The 23,010-nt window shown below is 40.3% G+C and overlaps 1 protein-coding gene and 1 non-coding gene across 2 annotated transcripts; one reads left to right on the forward strand and one right to left on the reverse strand.

Moving 5' to 3' along the window:
• Window positions 1-1,808: 1,808 nt before the first annotated feature.
• LOC146922089 (uncharacterized) lies at window positions 1,809-4,186 on the reverse strand. The gene is made up of 5 exons (XM_085711453.1): window positions 3,776-4,186; window positions 2,806-3,390; window positions 2,527-2,662; window positions 2,261-2,481; window positions 1,809-1,868 (listed from the first exon to the last, which is right to left on the reverse strand). The coding sequence occupies exons 1-5, from the start codon at window positions 4,184-4,186 to the stop codon at window positions 1,809-1,811; spliced, it is 1,413 nt and encodes a 470-aa protein (XP_085567579.1).
• A 7,450-nt stretch (window positions 4,187-11,636) lies between these two features.
• On the forward strand, window positions 11,637-11,743 carry LOC146922090 (small nucleolar RNA R71). Its single transcript, XR_015012964.1, has one exon. It is a non-coding gene; the product is annotated as a small nucleolar RNA R71 (small nucleolar RNA).
• The last annotated feature ends 11,267 nt before the right edge of the window (window positions 11,744-23,010 follow it).

Below are 23,010 nucleotides of genomic sequence, written 5' to 3' on the forward strand. Positions count from 1 at the left end.
GTCAACAAAGGCACATGGATTGCGATTTCTGCCCATTATGGGAAAAGGCTGTTTCCTACTTATGCATGCAACTTTAAAAAGGAATGGTGAGACACCTTTGTTAAGGTACAGGGGGCACCGGAGTGTTCTACATCTTCTGTGCTGGTGGACGGTGTGTTCAAGTTTCCATTGAGATGGACAAGTACTCCTTTGGCAGTGAAAGGGTATGATCGTGACGCGATGTCACCCTACGAGCGTAAGCTTATGCACTTCTTGGAGGAGGCCCCTTTAACCAATATCCATGAGCAATTAAAAAGGGAAGGTGATGTAGTTTGGTTGAACGCTTATTTACGTGAGTGTTCCCTTAATCGTTTGTGTTGAATTTTATTTTGAGAGTTATCATGTTATCCTTCTTACCGATTTCGTTTGGCCTTTTGCAGAGGAAATGTTGCCTCTCACTGGAGCAGAGATGAGAAAGTATCTAGCGGAACTTGAGAAGAGTCAGAACCCGGATGGTTATGTGTCCAGCAGTCTGGCAGGTGTTTCTTTGAGGAAGTTGAAACACAAAGAGTCTTCTAGCAAGGGTGAAGCGGGAGTCATTCAGGTGGACGATTTAGAGGGTACTGGGGGGGAAAACGCCCTTGTTTCTGCAGAGTCGCCGACGTCCAAGAAGTCGAGGACAGCCCGGGGGGCTAAAACTGGGGGAGGTCGCCCCCCATTGGGGAAAGAGGTTGGCGGTACGTCACTGAATGATAAGGCCATGGAGTCTTTCTGGCATTCGGAGTTTGATTTTCGTCGGTATGTGCTTTTGATCACCCTACATTTTTCTTTTTATTTATGTTGAAAATAAATTAATTCTTTGCGACACTGTTGTCTGGCGACTTGTAGGTACATGAAAGAAAAAGTGCCGTTTACGAAAGTTGACGTTGAAGCTGGGGTGAAGGCCAAGTGTAGTGACCTAGTGGCTGATGCTGGTACTGCAGCTTCGAGGGTCTTACTGATGACCCACTGTTTGGAGGTGAAGCATGACCTGGTGGAGAAAAGGTATAATGATGCTGCGAAGGATGTTGAGAAGTGGAAGCATAAGTCTACTGGGCTAGATGGTCGTCTCAAAGAGGCGTTGAAGGACAAAAAAGCTGCAGAGGACACCTTGAAAGAGATGAAGGAAGCGAAAGAGAAGGCGGAGAGGGAAAGGGATGAAAATAAAGTTGCGCTGGAGAAGTCAGAGGCGGCAGTAGACGAGGGGAGGCGAGCCTTGGCGATATATTTTGAGAAAGGTTTCGGGCATGCTAAGGAACAGGTCCTTTTGTTCAACCCTGACGCGAAGGTGGAGGAACTTGATCCGTTTAAGGTGATCGTTGATGGAGAGCTGGTTGACGACGAGTGATAATGTTTTGTTTTAGTCTTTTTTGTAACTTAAATTCGGCAGCTCTGCGAAGCGCCTTGTGGACAACGTTTATTTTCTTAATGTCTTTGAATTGTTTGGCAACTTCATTTTAACTTACGCTGCGTTTTAGTTAGTCATGCGTTACTCGTGTATATAGGGCTTTGATGAGAGCCTATTTGTGTTGTTTTAGTTCTTTGAGACTTAAGTTCTTTAAGCCATGATGGGTATCATGGATGAGTCACTTAAGTTCTTTGAGACTTGAGATTTTAGTTTGTCTAAGCGCGGCCAGGGTTGATGTTTAATGTATCGTCAGAGCCCTTGTAGGGTTGATGGAATTTTCGATCGAACCCCGCCAGAGCCCTTTCAGGGTTGGCGTTTTGGGCGAGCATCAGAGCCCTTCCAGGGTTGATGTAATTTTCAGTCGAACCCCGCCAAAGCCCTTTCAGGGTTGGCGTTTTAGGCGAGCATCAGAGCCCTTCCAGGGTTGATGTTGTAGTAGAGCCTGCATTTACAAATTTGATAAAGGTATTTGATGCAATGATAAGAACGAAAGTTTTTTTGAAAAAAGGAGAGGGTGCCTCGTTAAAAACCCCTGCCCTTCCAGGGGAAAAGAGTGCTACCCTTACCTTATGTTATTTAATAATTCAAAGAAGTAACAATAGTCATAGTGGTGGTCCTATGCCATCCTTATTTGAGAACAATAAACTATGAAAAGTAATAACAAGCAAGGAATCAACTGTAGTAATGGCGCAGATTAGCTATGTTTCAGGTGTGGGGGACAACTTCTCCGCTTAGTTCTTCCAACTTGTAAGCTCCATGCGAACACTTTTCTTGAATTCTATACAGGCCTTCTCAGTTAGGGAACAACTTTCCTATCCTTGTAGGGGCGACTACCTGCCTCAGTACTAGGTCGCCTTCCTTCATTTCTCTGGGCGTTACCTTAGAGTTGTAGCGGCGGGCTGCTCTTTGTTTGGCGGCAAATTCTCTGATGTGAGCTTGTTCTCTCACCTCATCAATCACATCCATGCTAACCGCTAGACCTACTTCATTTGCTTTAGAAAGAAATGACTTATGAATTTCATTTTCATAAATGAGTGAAAAATAAAGGAGTTCTCCTGCATGCACAAAGCGTTAGTTATACAAATAACGAAAAATGATACCTTCTTCTGAAAATGTATCTCGTCGCCAAGTAGGGGTATCTATTTCGACTAGGAGCATAGCGTCTGCACCGTAGACCATAGTGAATGGTGTCTCCATGGTCGTAGAATGAGGAGTAGTGTGGTAAGACCATAGCACCTGTACTTACATTGACCGATACGGCGTTCATGTAGAGTATAATAGTTTGATATTAATTTGGCAACTATTATTTTTGAAGCAATGGGGTTAATTTGAAAGATATTAATTTGGAGGAATGGAATAAATTTGACAGTCAAACTTACCTCATGGAGTTGTTTTGCCCATAAGCTCTTGGCGGCTTCCAGTTTCTTCTTGATTCCGTTAAGAATAACCTTGTTGGCTGACTCAGCTTGCCCATTGGCTTGTGGATGTATTACAGAAACGAACTTTGTTTGTATCCCTAGGTGTTTGCAGAAATCTACCACTGCTGAGCTTGCAAATTGAGTTCCATTATCTGAGACTATGCATTTAGGGAGACCAAAACGGCAGATGATTTTCTTCCAGTAAATTTTTTTAACCCTTTCAGCCGTTATCTTGGCGACTGCCTCTGCTTCGATCCACTTGGTAAAGTAATCAACTCCTACTATGAGAAACTTCAATTGTCCTGGGGCGAGAGGAAAAGGTCCAACAATATCGACTGCCCACTTGTGAAAGGGCCAGAGAGAATACACAGAGGTCAATTCCTGGGCTGGGGCGTGCTTCTTATCGGAGAACCTTTGACATTTATCACACTTTTTGATGAAGTTTGAACTATCTTGGAGCATGGTGGGCCAGTAATACCCTGCACGGAGGAGCTTTGCAGCCTGAGCCCGCCCCCCCGATGTGGCTGCCGCACACGCCTTCGCGAACTTCAAGTAGTACCAGGTGAGTTTCGTTCTCAGCTAAACAGCGTAACAGGGGACTTGTTCGACCTCGTTTGTAAAGTTTACCCGAGATGATGACGAATTTTGAAGCCTTCTTTCTGACTATCTGTTCTTCGTCTTTGTTACTGGGCGTAAAGGAACCAGTTAAGTATCTAAGTAATGGCTCCATCCATCCGGATCTTTCTTCAGCGATGTGGTGAACCGTTTCAATGTTGATATTGGGCGTCGAGATTACCTCTTGGATGACGGTTCTGTTGTTGTCCGGTCATTTGGTGCTGGCGAGTTTTGCTAGCAGGTCGGCTCTGGAATTCTGTTCTCGTGGCACGTATATCGCTTCAAAGAAAATGAATCTCTTGGCGAGGGCGTGCACCTTTCCCAGGTATTTGACAAGTTGGGCGTCCTTTGTCTGGTACTCGCCCGTGATCTGGCTTGTTACCAGCTGAGAGTCGCTTTTTGCTCTTAAGTTTTCAGCTCCCATTTCTTGTGCCAAGGTCATACCGGCGATGAGTGCCTCGTACTCTGCTTTATTGTTGCTTGCTTTGAATTCAAATCCGAGGGATTGTTCTATGAGAATATCATCGGGTCCTTCCAAGATTACGCCTGCGCTGCTTCCTTTTAAGTTGGAGGAGCCGTCAACGGACAAAAGCCACAAGAAAGGAGCTGCTTCCTGGGCTGGAGAAGTGAGTTCCACGACGAAATCTGCTAGGACCTGGGACTTGATGCATCCCCTTGGTACAAATTGGACGTCATATTCTGAAAGTTCTATGGACCAGGCAACCATCCTACCCGCCAAGTCTGGCTTTCCAAGGACTTGCCTGATGGGATAATCTGTTTTCACCACGATTTTGTGACTTTGGAAATACGAACGAAGCTTCCTTGCTGTTATGACTACGGCCAGCGATAGGCGTTCTATCTTTTGGTATCAAAGTTCGGCGCCTTTGAACACTCTACTGACAAAGTAAATCGGTTTTTCTCCTCCCTCCGAATCTTCTACCAGTATTGTGCTCATGGCGTTTTCAGAAATCGCCAGGTATAAGAAAAGGATGGAGTGTGGGCTTGGCCGCTGGAGAACGTGCGGGCTAAATAAAAATTTCTTCACCTGTTGAAAAGCGTCTTCACACTTCGGTGTCCATTCGAGTTTTTCTTTCTTCCTAATGGAAGCAAAAAAGGAGAAAGCTTTGTCGCTGGCACAGGATAAGAAACGAGATAAGGCAGCCAGTCTTCCCGTCAGTTGCTGGTCTTCCTTGATGCTGGAGGGGCTTCTCATGTTGATAATCGCCTGACATTTATCTGGATTTGCTTCAATACCCCGCCTTGTTAAGAGGAAACCTAAAAAAATTTCGGCCTGCACTCCGAAGGAACACTTTCTTGGGTTCAAACGAATTCTATGCTTTCTTACTTGGCCTAAAATTTCTTCCAGATCGTCTGTATGGTGATGCCCCTCCTTTGTTTTTGCTACCAGATCGTCAATGTATACCTCCAGGTTTCGTCCTATCTGATGGGAGAAGGCTGTGTCCATAGACCTTTGAAAAGTGGCCCCAGCATTTTTGAGACCAAAAGACATGACCTCATAGTGGTAATTTTTGGTATTAGTCATAAAGGCCGTTTTGGGAGCATCTAAAGGGTCCATCCGTATCTGGTTGTAACTAGAGTAGGCGTCCATGAAACTGAGAGTGTTGTATCCTAAGGCGCTGTCAATTAAATGGTCGATATTCGGGAGTGGGTAAGTATCCTTCGGGCACGCCATGTTTAGGTCTGTGTAATCTACGCACATCCTCCATTTTCCGTTTGCTTTCTTCACAAGAACAGTGTTGGCCAGCCATGTAGGGTATTTTATTTCACTAATGAAGTGGGCATCGACCAATCTTTTCATCTCTTCATCCACGACTTTCCTTCTTTCCTCGCCCATCTTCCTCTTTTGTTGTACTACCGGTTTTACTCCAGGCTTGATTGATAAGTGGTGATAGGCAATGTCGGGATCCATTCCTGGCATTTCGGAAGGGTGCCATGCGCAAAGATCCAAATTTCTTCGTAACAGGTTGATGAGGGCGATTTCTTCTTCGAGGCTTAGAGACGTGCCGATCTTAGTTGTTTGATGCGCTTCTGGACCAATGGACACTTCTTTTAAGTCTTTAATAGGCTCGAGGCGTTCTTGCTGGAAGTTCTCCCTAGGATCGAGGTCTATCATGTTGACTTCTGATAGAACCAAACCGCAAGTGCACGGTCTATCGAAGTAATAGTAGTAAGAAGAGTATCGTTCCACTAGGGAGTTGTTCAACTTAATTAACTTAAAAGGAATGATTAGAGGAGAAGAAAATTTGTAAAGAGGAGGTTTGATTGCTGAAGGTAAATAACAATAATAATAATAAAGAGTCTTGGGATTATTGGTTTGTCATAATAACAAATCTTTCACTAGACAAGACTTTAACTTCTAATTCCATGGTTTACACCTTAATTTCTAAAGACCGGTTTCCCTTTAGCCCCTCATCTTTCCGATTAAATTCCGGTGAGAGTTTACTTCTAGTAACCAAGCCTATTTTGCTGACTTGATTAATAGAGGATGCTTATAATGATTGAAACTACTTGTGTCTCAATAATTGCAAAGACTATTTCGCTGCCCTTTCAATTATTGTCTAGATTCACTTGGTCCAACATCAAAGCTCTGCTCTCGCTTTATGAATTGATGTTTGGGATGATGGATTAACAATTATCAAACCCTCCACTTTCGCTTCTACAGTTTGATAATGGTTAATCCACGTTAAAACGGTGAATCTAAATTAGAAATTATGGTTATATAAAATTAGGGTTAAAGCTTGGTTCGTTAGGATTATGTCATTAGACTTTCCCAACAATCCCAAGACAAGAAGAAGTCTACTCACTCATGTTCATCGTAGACATGGGGGAAGAAGAGAAAATAGAATAAATTGCGAGAAAGAAATAAAGAAAGTAAAAGACTTTATTGAAATAATTCACTAAAATATTCCAAGCAATGGTGAATGTTTATGGTGGAGAGCTACTCTATTTATAGCTTTACAATTGACTTAAAAACTAAGCAACTATAAGGGTAAATCAGTAAAGCTGCAACAGGGTAACTTGGGCTTGAAGAAAAGCTGCAAAAGTGGCTCTGGAGGGTGGCACGGCCGTGCCACATGTTGGCACTGGTCGTGCCAAGCTTCTGACGACATATTTTTGTCTTGTATCTTTGTATTTTTGTACTGTATTTGCTCCAGTCCTCTTTCTTTTGCTCCAAGACACCATCCACCATATATTCGTTCCTAAAATAAAATAAAAAGCAATTTAAAGTAAAATATTCAAAAAGGAAATAAATATGCAATAAAATAAAATCAAATCTAATTAAAACTAATCTAAATAATGCAATAAAATAAACTAATTAATGACTCATCAAACTCCCCTACACTTGAATCTTTGCTTGTCCTCAAGCAAAAGGCAATAGACATTAGCAGCAACAAAAGATTAATCATGGCAATACTATTAAGAACACATGTCTCAAAAGAAAGGTTTTGTTTCAAGTACACTAATCACAATTTCAAACATTCCTCGTGAACCTATTCAACCCAACATCAAGTCTCAAGTGAGTGTGTGTGTGTGCAGTCCAACCTTTTTCTTGCTCCTGTATAAGACAGATATTATGAGGAACAGGTTCTATCATTAATGCTAAAGTAACCGAGAAAATTCCTTTCTTCATTTCATATAAGAGTGATGGGAATTTAAGTTAAAATTAAATTAAATTAACAATTAAGCACAAGGGGCTGCAGATGCTTAGGGGCTATCTATCCTCATAGGAAGTCTTTTTGGATGTAATTGTCCTTTCCCCCTAGATTCAAAATCACCCTAAGCAGTGCTGCAAAATTTTCTTTTATTTCATCTCCGCGTAGGAAGTCTTTTTGGATGTAATTGTCCTTTCCCCCTAGCATTGATGAATTTATTTTACTTTAAGTTCAAATTAGGGAGTCACCACCACAATTAGGAAGTTTGGGATTGTCCTTTCCTCCACGTGTTGATGCCATTCTCCCGCCCCATTTAACTTTAACAATAAAGCACAATTGATTATTTTCCCACACAAACTTATACTACTTTTACTCTAAAGACTTTAAAGGGTCTAAGTTAACACTAAAGATAGAACGTGCTCCTTAAAATACATACTCATACATTTACTCAAAGATTGCAACCGGGTGCTTTTCTCATTGGAGAATTTTTAACAATAAAACAAGATATGGGTATAGCAAGAACACAAGAAACACAAGAAACAACTTTCATGTACAAGAAACAACCTTTAAAGAAGAGACAAAACAAAAATTTTATGCCATATTTTTACATTAAAAACAAGCTACTTAATCATGCCTTTCGCTATAAAAACAAAACAAAAGAATAAAGTTCAAGGGAGTTTGGAAACACTGCGACTCTAGACACTTTATTAGCCCCCCCCCCCCCCCCCCCCCCCACACACACACACACACACACACACACTCTGGGGAAGCATTGTTCTCAATGATTCAAAAGAAAAAGAAATTAAAAGAGAAGAAGAAGAAGGAGAAGTAGAAGAAGAAGGAGTATAAGAGATAGATAGAGAGAGTAGGAGAAAGAGAGAAGAGAGAAGGGAAGAGAGGAAGGGGAAAGCTCACATTTTCTTATTGAGGTCCGTAGGTAGGACCTTGGAGATTGAATTGGTGCATCATCCTTCGGAGCATTTGATTGTTTTCTTCCGACAAGCGGTTGCCCCTTTGGACTTCATTTCTTAGCCCTAAAAGTTCTACACCTTGCCTTTGTTGCTCGGTGCTTATCCTCTCGACCTCGGTTCGCATCCATGCCCATCTTTGGTCATCATTAAGCTCTCTGGCTTCATGGTCATGGTGTTCTCCCTCATGGTGCAAGTTTGCACCTTCTCCTTCATCATGGTGCTCATGTACCTGTTCATTATCAACATACAACAAATTTTCCTCCACCTCGGTGTTAGTCCGAGATGGGTTAGGAAGCAAAAACAGAATAGGTACATTGAGTTTAAGGGCATATTGCAATGGTGGATGATGTGTAATAAATTTCATAGAGATTAGTGTCTCTATGTTAAGCCTATTGTTGCCCTCAATTTGATTTATCCCCTCCTCCTTTCTTACTCCAAACTTCCTAGCAATGAATGTAATAACACCCCCCATTACTATGTCAGCTACAAGATTAGGCTTAGTTCCTATTGAGGCAAGGTAGTCAAGCATGTAAAAACAAGTATTCACGGGATTATTATGAAGCATAGCCCAAAGCATAAAGAGTTCATCCACCCTACATGTTCATACTTCCTTCCTACCCCAAATGGTACAAGCCATTACCCTTTGAAGGTACCTAAGGACTGGGTTGTGAATGTTACTAGCCTTGTTGGAACGTGAAACATATTGATTTAAACCGGTGATGCGTTTGCAAAAGCTAGCAGGGTCATAGTCTTCCGGCTTTAGAGCTTGATTCCAAGAGTCATGGATGAACCCCGCATTTGCGAAGCCCATTTCATTGCAAAAATTTTCAAGGGACATCTCGTAATTAATATTCAAGAGCCGGAAGGAGACTATATGATCGGGGTCATCTAAATTCAACTTATCTTTCTTGAATTGTATAGAACTTAAAAACTCATAAGTAAAATTTTCATACCCCCTCACAGGTCTAAGCATCTCACCCCATCCTAATCTATGCAGCAATTCAAAAGCATTGTCCCTAATCTCTAAGACATTCATAGTATGAGAATCAGGGTACCTACAAGGATGCAAAGGTTTAGTGATAAGAACTTTATACCTTTCTTTTTGGTTGTTGTCCTTGAAGGTGATGCCATGATTCTTAGCCGGTGCTCTTTTCTTTGGTGGAGGTCCTCCGGAAGAGCTTGCTGGTTCCTTGCCACTTCTCCTTGAAGCCATTGACCTTAGGTTGACTTTTGTGGGGATTGGTTGAAGGTTAGGGTTTTGGGAAGGTTTATGGTGGGAAGGATTTGTTTAGGGTTAGGGTTTAAGGTTAATGGGTTTGGTTATGGAGATTGGTTGAGAATTTGTGGTTTTTGGGTGAGGTTTTGAATAAATAGGGTTTTGGTGAATTATGGGTTTGGGTGGATGAAAGTTGTTTTTGATTGGTGGTTTGTGTTTATAATGAAGTTTGTGATTGATTGGTGAAAGAATTAAGTGAATTGGTGAAGTTTTGAGTGAGATATGAAGGTTTGAAATTGGATGGTTATGGAGGTTTAGTGAGAAGTTTGAAAGATGAAAGAGGGTTGTGTTTGAGAATGAGGAAGAAGGAAAGAAATTTTTGTGTTATAGGCAGCAAGAGATCGGGCACGGCCGTGCCACCTATTGGCACGGGCCGTGCCAACTTTCTGTAGTTTTGCCCTTCTTTTGCTTGTAACATCTGGCACGACCGTGCCAACCTTAGCTCGGGCCGTGCCAACCTTCTGGACATAGGGGCTTCAAAATTTTCAACTTTTCTTGAATCACACTCGGACAATTACCTACAAAACACCTAAAACAACGGAAAACAAACAAAACGAAAGCAATTAAATGTGTGGGTTGCCTCCCACGAAGCTCTCTTTTAGTGTCATTAGCTTGACGGTTAGAAAGGGTCCTTAGAATGGATCAAAGATATCATATTGTGTAGATGACGCTATAAAACGTTATTTCACAACATGATCTTTAAGCATGCAACAAGAGTAAAGAGCGGGACCTTTCATAACATTTTCCAACTCAAAGCCGACCATTTGATCACTCACTTGAAAGACTATCCTACCAAGTTTAACATCAATAAGAGCTCCCGCAGTGGCGAGGAAAGGTCTACCTAGGATTATAGGGACGTCTTCGTCCTCTTCAATGTCAATGACTATAAAATCAGTTGGGATGTATATCCCCTCTATCTTAACAGGAATGTCCTCAACAAATCCTATTGGTTTCATGGTAGAACGATCAACTAACTTCAACTCTATCTCGGTAGGTTTCAACTCTCCTATTCCCATCCGCTTAAAGAGGGACAAAGGTAACAAACTAACACTAGCTCCTAAGTCACACATGGCATTGTCAGCGGTCTCACTCCCAATCATACAAGGTATGGCAAAACTACCTGGATCTCTAAGCTTAGGGGGTGTCTTTTGGATGATTGTACTAGTGTCCTTAGCCAAAGCTATTGTCTCACTATGCTCTATAGCCCTTTTCTTTGAAAAAATTTCTTTTGAAAACTTGGCATATAGAGGCATCCTAGACAAAGCTTCCGCAAAGGGGATTTTAATGCAAATTCTTTTAAGAATGTTGACAAACTTATTGAATTGACCCTCTAATTTAAGCTTAGCAATATTTAACGGGGAAGGAGCTTGGGTCTTATCAAGCGGTTTCTCACTCTCTATCACAATTTTCTCACCTAAAAGCTTGACACTTTCTTTCTCGATGTTGTGAACCTTAGCAATAGTATCTCCAAACTTACTACCCTCAAAGGATATGACATTAACATGAGCTTTAGGGTTGGCTTCGGTTTGACCAGGAAAGACTCCCGGTGCTTGAGAAAGAGTGGACACTTGTTGGGCTATTTGGGAGATTTGTGTTTCAAGCATTTTAGAATGAGTAGAGATAGAATCAACCTTGGTATTGAGTTTGGAAAGAGAATCGTTCAGAAATCCGGTTTGGTTTTTAAGTTCTTGAAGTTGTTTATTTTGGTTGGCAATAGAATTTTCCAACAAAATTTTCAAATTGGATTTCTGTGCGAATCTCTGGTTGTTTGCATAGCCAGGTGATGCTACTTGTCCATAGGGATTTTGATTTTTGTAAAATTTTTTATTTTGTCTCATCCCTTGGTTGTATTGAGCATAGTTCAATTGCTCAACACCATTAATAGCACTACCTAATTGGCAATCAACACCAACATGACCAGTTATACCACATATTTCACAAGAAGAAGGAGTAGAAGCAGAATTAATGGCACTAACGTTGAATTTTTTAAATTTCTCCGTTAATGCATCAATTTTAGAAGCAAGGTGATCATAGTTAGAGACTTCATACATACCTGCCTCCTTTTTGGAGGTTGAAGAACTAGTGATGGCTCTCTCGTCGGTCCATTTGTAATGATTCTGAGCCATGTCTTCAATTAAGGCGTATGCCTCCGTGTAGTTCTTGTTCATTAGAGCTCCTCCTGCAGCTGCATCAACAGACATCTTAGTGGTATAAGATAAGCCATTATAAAAGGTGTGGACTATGAGCCAACTCTCTAGACCCTGGTGGGGACAAAGTCTAAGCATTTCCTTGAAACGCTCCCACTCATCGTAGAGAGATTCCCCATCTTTTTGATTGAACCAAGTAATTTGGTCCCTAAGTTTAGCAGTTTTGGATGGGGGGAAAGAATCGGGCAAGGAATGCTTGCCTCATTTGATCCCATTAAGTAATGGAACCTACTTCAAGGGAATGGAACCAAGCGCTAGCTCTATCCCTTAAGGAAAAGGGAAAGAGATGAAGTCTTACGGCCTCTTGGTTCTCCTTCATGGTTCCACTAATTCGTAGGAAAACGGAGATGTGAAGATTGGGATCCTCGGTGGGGGATCCCGAAAATTGGTTTTGCTGCACCAAGTTAAGTAGGGCAGGCTTAATTTCGAAATTGTCATCCTCAACCGTTGGGTACACAATAATAGCTTGTGGCTCAGCCATAGACGGCGTTGCATACTCTTTGAGAGTGCGATTAGCCATGGCTGTATTATTTTGTGCCGCTCTCCTCCTTCTATGTAAGAATCTTTTGATCTCGGGTATGAATACCGCTCGATTTCTAGTTCTTCGCATAAAAGGTTGAGTTCCCAAGAAGTCAGTGATAACAGAAAAATAAAAAGGAAAAGAAAAGAGGAAGAGAGAAATCTAATCACTAAAGAAAAGTTAATTAAATTAGTTAACTCCCCGGCAACGGAGCCAAAAACTTGATAGAACCAAACCGCAAGTGCACGGTCTATCGAAGTAATAGTAGTAAGAAGAGTATCGTTCTGCTAGGGAGTTGTTCAACTTAATTAACTTAAAAGGAATGATTAGAGGAGAAGAAAGTTTGTAAAGAGGAGGTTTGATTGCTGAAGGTAAATAACAATAATAATAAAGAGCCTTGGGATTATTGGTTTGTCATAATAACAAATCTTTCACTAGACAAGACATTAACTTCTAATTCCATGGTTTACACCTTAATTTCTAAAGACCGGTTTCCCTTTAGCCCCTCACCTTTCCGATGAAAGTCCGGTGAGAGTTTACTTCTAGTAACCAAGCCTATTTCGCAGACTTGATTACTAGAGGATGCTTATAAGGATTGAAACTACTTGTGTCTCAATAATTGCAAAGACTATTTTGCTGCCCTTGCAATTATTGTCTAGATTCACTTGGTCCAACATCAAAGCTCCGCTCTTGTTTTATCTTGGTTTTCGGGTGTCAAACATTGATTACGTTTGAATCCTTTTAAACCGGTGATATCTTATTTTTTCTTGGGAAGGGAAAAAGTAAGCAAAACCCTTGAGAATCGAGGTCCGGGAGTTGTTTTCGCTACGGGAAGGTGTTAGGCACCCATAACGACTATAGTATCCTATAGGAACCGTCTTTAATTTCTACGCGCGCGCTTTATTTTTAAATGCTATTTTGAAATGTTATTCACACCTAAGAATTTACTAAGTGAAGAATTGGAGGGAGAAGAATGTGTTTGAATTTTTATTTTATTTGAATTGAAGGAATTTTGTTCCTTGCCTACGTACCCGTTTAAGGGATCAAATCCACCGTAGTTCTCTTCCAAAAATGTTTTTGTTTTTGTTGGTTGATTTTAAGTTTGAAAATGAATTTTGAAGAATGGAGATTGAGAGGCTTCAAGAGCATTGAGAATTTAAGAAAAGAGTGGGGTTTGCTTAGTTATTTGCAAAAAAAACAAGTCAAAGTATGATTAAAGTTTATTGAAATTTGATTAAGAAAATGAAAGGGAAAATTCAATGGGGTTTTGGACCCCAAGGTTTATTGTGAAAATGATTTTGAGTGATGTTGTTCACATTTGTTTGGAAAATTGATTTTTCTAAGTATAAAGCCTAAACATTCATCTAAACATACAATCCTAAACATACATCTAAACATGCATATTCTAGCTATATCTAAATGTGAGGTGTGTGCATGTGTCGGTGTACATCATTAGAGTCCATTGTCCTTTACATCATACCCTAGATACATTCTATGGCCTCTTTGCCAAGAAATTAAAAGTGCATAAAGGAAAATATTACAAAACTCCTAAGTGTTTACATTCTAACTTTGGTACAAATTAAATTGCAAGAGAAAATAGAGATGAATATGGGATGAAATGGAGATGCTTATGAAATGATGAAGCATGAAATGAAAAGAGTTAGTAGCACATGACAATATCAAAGGAAATAAAGCAAGAGAAACACTAGAACATAAAGGGTAGAAAATGAGTGCAAACATGGATAAAATTTGTTCATAGAATGCAAGAACCATATGACCTATAATTCTCACATTCCAATACATTTTTAAAGGTTTAGAATCAAGTCTTGGAATGGGAATTAAAGCAACATGGTTTACTTGGCATTTTAAAACAAACTTTAGGCATATTTGCATCATTACACAACTAACTTGTAAGCTAAGTAACTAACTAAATTTCACACATAAGTATCAAAATCATGTTCAAACAGTGGCTAAAAAAAATATAGGAACACATATCATGTATCACAAGTGTGCATCAAGGACAAGAAACATAATTGAACCAATGTTTACCAATTTTTTTTTACATAAGATTCAAGAAATCATACTAAAATTATCTAGATATTTTTTGTCAAAATTTCCAGTGTAAAAGTATTGGAAAAACATCAAGAAAACATCCAGAAAATGTAGAAAAATGATTTGGAATTTTTGCAAAAGGTTTTGATACACAGGAGGTGCAGGAAGCAAAGTCCAGGAGTGCACATAGCAAGAAATGGGCAAAAACGAGGAAACCAGTAAAAAGTGACCCAGGCCCAAAGTTGTTGATGGATCTTGGACTATCCAAACGCTTCAGAAGCGTTGGATTGATCCAACTCCATCAAAACCCTAGATCCAAGGGCTGGGAGCGTGCAGCGCATAGTAAGCCAAGAGGGACACACAACAAGAGTGAATCAGGACCACACATACAAATCAGAACCAGATCAAACGGCCAGGACGAAGACTCAGGGATGAACCAGGCTGGTTCAGGTGAACCGGTCTGGTTCAATCCCTCTATATATTCTAAGAGGCCGGTCCAGGCCTCATTCGTCCCATTCTTTTCTCTCTCTACTCTCAGACTCTCTCTTCTCTCTCTAAGACTCTGACCTGGCCAGAAACTGGGGAGGACGGCGGAGGACGGCGGAGGAAGATGAAGATTCATCGGAATCTTCATCTTCTCCGACGATCTAATGCTACTTTTTCAAACTTTTTACACAGAAACATTCGTCTTCCTCCCCTGTTTACGGATCTACGGTTATTTTTGTGAAATTGTGATGAAAACGGAATAGATCGGACTTTGAACTTACGGTTTCTAGGGTTTTCAAACTTTTTCAGATCTTCATGAAACTAAACCCTATCTTGACTTATTTTCTATGCTGATGACGAATTTGAGCTTTGATTCGAAAAATAAACGGTGAACCTTCGTGATTTCACATTTTAGGGTTTCATTTCAAACTTTTTCGAATCTTTCCGAAGTTTTCACTTCGATTCACCGTTTATTTTCACTTCGAATCCTTCGATGATGATTTGAAGCAAAAAACGAGAAGGATTTGTGTGTTTACCTGATTTTGTTTGGAGATTCGAACGATTAGATCCTGCGAAGCTTCTGGTAAGTCTTGAACTGAAAATAAATCAGTTATTCTTTTCTCTTTCTGCTTCACTGGTTCAGAATTCACTTCGATCTTCTCTTCTTCTCACTCTTGATGCCTCGCTTCTGTGATCGCTCAGGTTTGTCACTTAGGTGATGAACTTGAGCTTTGAATTGCAGAAGCAAGAGTTCGATGATGAAGATTCTTCAATGAATCTCTGAGAACTGCTTCGAATTCATCACCATTGATAGAAATTCTGTTACTGGAAGAAATTAGGGTTTGTGTTCTTCTGTGTTCTTGAGTTTTTGAGACTTTTGATCGTAACAGAATAGAGAGAGAAAATGATGATTTGTTTATGAGATTTTTTGATGAGTTGGCGTTGAATCATTGATCCTCCTTCTGCATTGAATGATGTGGCCTATTTATAGGCCGCCAAGTGTGATGCTAGACCAATAAGATGCTGACATGTGGACTTAAGCTTAGTTGGCTTCGGCCTTGCTGTATTTTGGACTTCAGGGACCTTTGTGCAATTCTGAAAAATTGAGGGACTGACCTGCAAAATAGAAAAGACTAAAAGGATAACCTGGACAAGAAAAAGGACCATTTTGCAATTTTTTAGACTTAAAGGACTTGTTTGCAAATTTTAAAAAAAATGTTTAAGGACTGCAGAAGAAAAAAAAGACCAAATATGCAATTACTAAAAATTAAAAGCTAAAAAAAGAAGTGACAAAAAGGACTAGTATGCAATTTTTAGGAACTAAGGGACTAAAGTGCAAAAAAAATAAAAATAAAAATGAATTAAAATTTGTAAAATTGACTAAACGTAAAGTGAAACAGTTAAAACTGACAGAACGGACTAAAATGAACCAATGGCCTAAATGAGGTACTTTAAAGTAACCTCTCTCTGCCGAAATTTCGTGTGAAATGACCAAAATGCCCCTGGGGCTAAAACGACTGAAAATGACTCAGATGCAAATTAAAAATGGATTTTTAACAGGGAATTGAAACAAGGGTCTATTTAAACTAACTTGAAAGACTCAGAGGCCATTTTTAAGATTTGAACAGGGCTTTGACACTTGAAAAGACTAAAATGCCCCTAGGGACAAAACTGACTCAAAATGACTTCAAACGCAGTTTTTGAAATGGATTTCGACATAGAATGAAACAGAGACTTATTCTAACCAAATGAAAAGACTCAAACAAATTTTTAAAAGACTGAAAGAAATTTTGACATAGGAAATGACTAAAATACCCTTGCATGTAAATTTTGCAAATAACATTGAAATAGAATGCAGAGAAAGATGCAGTTGATCAGAGACAGTTCAAATGGCTTGAAATGCAAGAAAGGAAAGATTGATTAGTATTTTTAGGTCCAAAATTAGGGTATAACAGCTGCCCCTATTTAAGTTTCTTTGTCCGGAGAGTCAAGAGACGAAGTCTTAGAGTTGACGGGACGAAGATACTTAAATATTAGCATTTGCACTGCTTTTGGACATAAAAATACGCTTTCAGATTTTCAAAAATGTAAATGCCATGCAATGCTTTGATTATGAATGCAAGACAAACAACTGGAGTCTATGGAACCTGTCATGTCACTGGGGACTCCGGTGGACATTGACAGGGTAGACAAACCAGGGGGTAGAAAAAGGGTACAAGTTGTTCTTTGGGTCGAACTAGCCACTTGACCAAGGAATACAAAACAAAAGATGGGTGCAAGCTGTTCTTGGGATTGAACTTGGCACTTGACCGGAAACATAGACATACAGGCAGATACAAGTTGTTCTTTGGATCGAACTTGACACTTGGTTGAAGATACAAACAGATAGGCAGACACAAACTGTTCTTTTGGATTGAACTGGCTGTTTGGCTGGAGACATAGATAAAAGGGTTGATACAAGCTGTTTCTTTGGATCGAACTTGCTTGTTGGATTATCACCACGTCATGTGGGAAGGTGCAGACTGTTCTCTTAGATCGAACTTGTCGTTTGACCGATAACAAAGCATAAGCTGGGTACAAACTGTTCTTCAGATTGAACTTGCCGTCTGACTAATAACAAAGCATGATCTGGGTACAAACTGTTCTTTTTAGATCGAACTTGTCGTTTGTCCGGAAGCATAGGTATATAAGCAGGTACAAGTGGTTCTTTTTGGATCGAACCTGGCACTTGACCAGTAACGGAATACAAATTGAAAGTCTGGTTTAACAAGATACCAATTGAGGGTAAATTGTCATTGACTCGATTTGAAAATAGACATGACCATTTTTGTTGGCCCAAAAGCAAATTGAGAGTAAATTGACATTGATTTGAATTGAAAGTTGACATTGAAAGAGAGATTGAAAGTTGAGATTGAACAGAGACATAGCCATTGGATTGGAGAGTTGCAATTGACATTGAGATTGAATTGGAATTGAATTGAAAGTTGAAATTGACATTGACATTGGATATTGGAATTGAATTGAAAATTGACATTGACATTGACATTGATATTGACATTGACATTGACATTGACATTGACATTGACATTGGATATTGACATTGACATTGAGATTGGATACTGCTTCGAATTGACATTGAATTGAAATTGAAATTGGAAATTGCTTCGGATTTGACAGTTGAAATTGGAATTGACAGTTGGAATTGAAATTGAAATTGAGTTTGACATTTGGAATTGAAATTGAAATTGGCATTGAATTTGACAGTTGACAGTTGGATATGCAACATGTATGTATGGTATAGCAAAATTATTGGATGTATGAGCACACAAAATGCATGATTATGCATGTATGAATGCTTGAAATGCATGATTGGCTTGTAATTTGACAGAGAAAGTTTCCCAAAGGCAGACGAAACATTGGAAGATTTGGCACGTAGTGGCTCGTGCTGCAACATATTCACAGGGAAAAACCTCTTTGGAGAGACCGTCGTTGAGAGACGTATCAAAACCATGGCTGAGGGCAATAAAACTTGTAAAGGAGGGACCCTTGGAGAGTTCTTGGATACAGGTCGCCGTTGCTAGGCGTGTCAGTGCTGGGTAAACATTGGATGTTCGCATCTGTGGTCAATGCTTTTATATTCTTTTCATTCTTTTCATTTTTCAAACCCTATTTTGCCTGAACCGCCCTTTCGGGTTTTCGATTCACCGGGGAATAAGATTCTTTTCATTGCCCCATTTTTGCCTGAATTGCCTTCATAGGTTGTCAATCAGCGAGGTGCTCATTTTTGCCTAAGCCGCCCTTTCGGGTTTTCAACTTAGCGAGCTTTTCATTTGCATTTTTTCATTTTCATTTTCATTCTGTTTTTTCATTCTTGCCATTGACCACAGATCATCCTAGGGGGTAACCTGCTTGTAACATGTATTGAAATAGACATTGACACTCATTCATTCATGCATGTTTCATTGAAATGTACCCTGTTGCTCAGGTTTGCTCTCAAAATAGACAGAAAAAGATTTTTCAATTTCCAAAGATGTTTGTTTCAGACATTGACATTATCAAATAGAAAGAAAATGCTTTGTATATAGCATTGAAAGTAGAAAGAAAAGTAGAGTTTCAAACAAAAGCACAGGCTCAAACTGATGTATGAGAGTGAAAATTAGCCAAAGGCATAACTCCACGGATTTACAAAGCTTGGAAAATGGTAATTTTATTGGTTGGTGATACATTGAACACGATGACCGCTACGTTTCATAGAAATTTTGAATTCACAAGCACAGAAGCTTCTGATGAAGAAAATCATTGACAGTTGCAGATGCCCCAAGGGGTGATGGTGATTTGCCAGATATAGTTACTTGTCTTTTATTGTCAACCTCATTTTTGCATGAACCGCCCTTTCGGGTTTTCAGCTCATCGAGGCGCTCATTCTTGCCTGAGTTGCGTACAATCTCAGCGAGCTCTTTCATATTCATTTTTTGTGTCCCTAACTTTTGCCTGGATCGCCCTTTCGGGTTTTCGATCCACCGGGAAGCGCATTTTTGCCTAGGCCGCCCTTTCGGGTTTTCGACCTACCACACTGTTCTTTTTTTTCTAGACAAAGTATTTCTTGACTATATCGGCATTAACAGGATTTGGGAGTTCAACACCATCCATGTGTGTAAGAATCAAAGCACCACCAGAGAAAGCCTTCTTGACAACATAAGGACCTTCATAGTTAGGTGTCCACTTGCCCCTTGGGTCGGGTTGTTGACTTATCCTTCTTTTCAATACAAGTTCGCCTTCCTTGAATTCTCGAGGTCGGACTTTCTTGTCAAAAGCATTCTTCATTCGCACTTGATACAACTGTCCATGAGCCATAGCATCCATACGTTTCTCTTCAATCAAATTCAATTGATCATACCGACTTTGACACCATTCAGCCTCAGTTAACTTTGCTTCCATGATCACTCGAAGAGATGGAATCTCCACTTCCAGAGGGAGAACTGCTTCCATACCATACACAAGAGAGAAAGGAGTTGCCCCGGTTGAACTGCGCACTGTAGTACGGTAACCATGCAGGGCAAAGGGCAGCATTTCATGCCAGTCTTTGTAAGTAGTGACCATCTTCTGAACAATCCTCTTGATGTTCTTGTTAGCGGCCTCAACTGCACCATTCATCTGAGGTCTATAAGGAGAAGAGTTGTGATGTTCGATTTTGAATTCTTCACATAAAGCTTGCATCATACTATTGTTCAGATTGGAGCCATTGTCAGTGATGATCTTGTTAGGAACACCATATCGACAGATGATGTTATTCTTGATAAACTTGACAACCACTTGCTTGGTCACATTGGCATAGGAGGCAGCTTCAACCCACTTGGTGAAGTAGTCAATTGCTACTAGAATGAAACGATGTCCATTGGAAGCCTTTGGTTCAATTCTTCCAATCATGTCGATGCCCCACATAGAGAAAGGCCATGGGGAAGAGATAACGTTGAGGACATGTGGAGGCACATGGATCTTATCAGCATAAATTTGACATTTGTGGCATCTTTTAGCATGCTTGTGGCAGTCACGCTCCATAGTTATCCAGTAATAGCCAGCTCTTAACAGTTTTCTTGACATGGTGTGGCCCGAAGCATGGGTCCCAAAAGTACCGTCATGTACATCATGCATCAATTTCTCAGCTTCTTGTTTGTCAACACATCTCAACAAGACCATGTCGTAGTTCCTCTTGTATAGGATTTCTCCGTCCAGAAGGAATCTGCTAGCCCATCGTCTCAAGGTCTTTTTATCCCTGTTGGAAGCACCAGGTGGATATTCACGATTCTGCAAGAATTGTTTGATGTTGTAATACCAAGGCTTTTTATCATTCACAACTTCATCAGCCTGACCTGACATATTTTCAATAGTGAACACATGAGCGGGTCTGTCAAGACGTTGTACTTTGATTACAGGCACATCATTCCAGTGATTGACACGAAACATGGAAGACAGAGTAGCAAGAGCGTCAGCCATTTGATTTTCAACCCGAGGGATGTGGTGCAGCTCAACCTTGGTAAAGTATGTCAACAGACGTCTTGCATAGTCACGGTATGGGATCAGCTTCTCATGATGAGTCTCCCATTCACCCTTTATCTGGTTAATAACAAGCGCAGAATCTCCATAGATGTCAAGGTGTTTGATTCTCAGATCAAGGGCTTCTTCAATGCCCAAGATGCATGCTTCATATTCAGCTATGCTGTTTGTGCATTCGAAAGTTATTCGAGCGGTGAAAGGAATGTGGTGCCCCTGTGGAGTTACAATGATGGCCCCAATTCCTTTTCCATAAGCATTAACAGCACCATCAAACACCAATCCCCATTTGCTATTGGGATCCGGCCCTTCATTGATCAGCGGTTCTTCACAGTCTTTTGCTTTCAGATACATAATCTCTTCATCATGGAAATCAAATTTAATTGGCTGGTAATCATCAAGAGATTGACAAGCAAGATGCTCAGCAAGGATGCTTCCCTTGATTGCTTTCTGAGCTTTGTACACAATATCATATTCAGACAACAACATTTGCCAACGTGCAATCTTTCCAGTAACAGCAGGTTTTTCAAAGATGTATTTGATTGGATCCATCCGGGATATCAACCAAGTTGTGTGATTCACCATATAATGACGCGGGCGTTTGGCAGCCCAAGCTAAAGCACAACAAGTCTTTTCAAGCATCGTATACCGAGTCTCACAGTCGGTGAACTTCTTGCTCAGATAGTAGATAGCATGCTCTTTCTTACCAGTCTCATCTTGCTGACCGAGAACACAACCCACTGAATCATCTAACACTGACAGATACATAATCAAAGGCCTTCCTTCCACTGGTGGGACAAGGATAGGTGGTTCCAACAGGTATTCTTTGATGCTATCGAAAGCTTCCTGGCATTCGTCATTCCATACAACAGGCTGATTCTTTCTGAGCAATTTGAAAATGGGACCACAAGTAGTAGTCATGTGAGATATAAATCTTGAAATATAATTCAGACGTCCGAGGAAACCTCTGACTTGCTTCTCAGTTTGAGGGGCCGGCATTTCTCTGATGGCTCGGACTTTGTCAGGATCAACTTCAATGCCTCTCTGGCTGACAATGAAGCCTAGCAACTTTCCAGACCTTACACCAAATGTGCACTTGTTAGGATTCAACCGCAGCTTGTACTTTCTTAGTCTTTCAAACATCTTTTTCAAATACACAACATGCTGCTCTTCATCACTTGACTTCACAATCATATCATCAACATATACTTCAATCTCTTTGTGAATCATATCATGAAACAGAGTGGTCATACCCCTTTGATAGGTAGCACCAGCATTTATCAAGCCAAACGGCATCACTTTATAACAGAACGTTCCCCATGGAGTGATGAAGGACGTCTTTTCTCTATCTTCAGGAGACATTCGTATCTGATTATAGCCAGAGAAACCATCCATGAAAGAGAACACTTTGGATTGAGCAGTACTGTCAACAAGCACATCGATATGAGGCAATGGGAAGTTATCTTTTGGGCTGGCTTTATTCAGATCTCTGTAATCAACACACATTCGAACTTTCCCATCTTTCTTTGGTACTGGTACAATGTTGGCAATCCACTCAGGGTATTCAGCTGTCATGAGGAAACCCGCATCAATTTGCTTTTGCACTTCAGCCTTGATCTTAAGAGCCATGTCTGGACGAGACCTTCTCAATTTCTAATTGACAGGAGGACACTCAGGTCTTGTCGGTATCCGATGTTCCACAATCTTGGGATCTAGCCCCGGCATATCTTCATAGAACCATGCAAAGACATCTGGATAATCATGGAGAAGCTGAATAATCTTCTTTTTCACTTCTGGCTCAAGTGCAGCACCAATCTTGATTTCTCGCTTGTTCTCTTCAGTACCCAGGTTGATAAGCTCAATTTCTTCCTGGTGAGGCTGAATGGCTCTTCTTTCTTGCTCAAGCAGTCGAGTGATCTCATACGGTATCTCTTCATAATCATCATCCTCATCTTCAGCTTCATATACAGGGAATTCAAGATTTGGAGGAACCATAGGGTCACTGTGTTCAACGGGTTTATTATGGTTCAATCTGCATAATATGATTGGGATGATTTTAGAAAAATGTGTTTTTTTTCATGCAGATTTTTAAAATTAATAAGAAAAATACAGATGTTTTGGTTTTTTCTGGAATTACCATTATTTCCAAGAAAAAGGCACTAAAAAGTAAAAAGCAAAGAGTCGTGAAAAAGACGACAACTTTTATTGAAAACGGCAATGCCGAAACAAACACGCCCTTACAATGATATCACTTTCGCCTTGGGCAGAGCGAAAGGATTGTTATTTTGAAAACAACAAAACATGAGCAACAAAA

This window comes from Medicago sativa, chromosome 5 (assembly GCF_051527215.1).
Source record: "Medicago sativa cultivar Bolivia chromosome 5, Bolivia_mono, whole genome shotgun sequence".
NCBI classification, from domain to species: domain Eukaryota; kingdom Viridiplantae; phylum Streptophyta; class Magnoliopsida; order Fabales; family Fabaceae; genus Medicago; species Medicago sativa.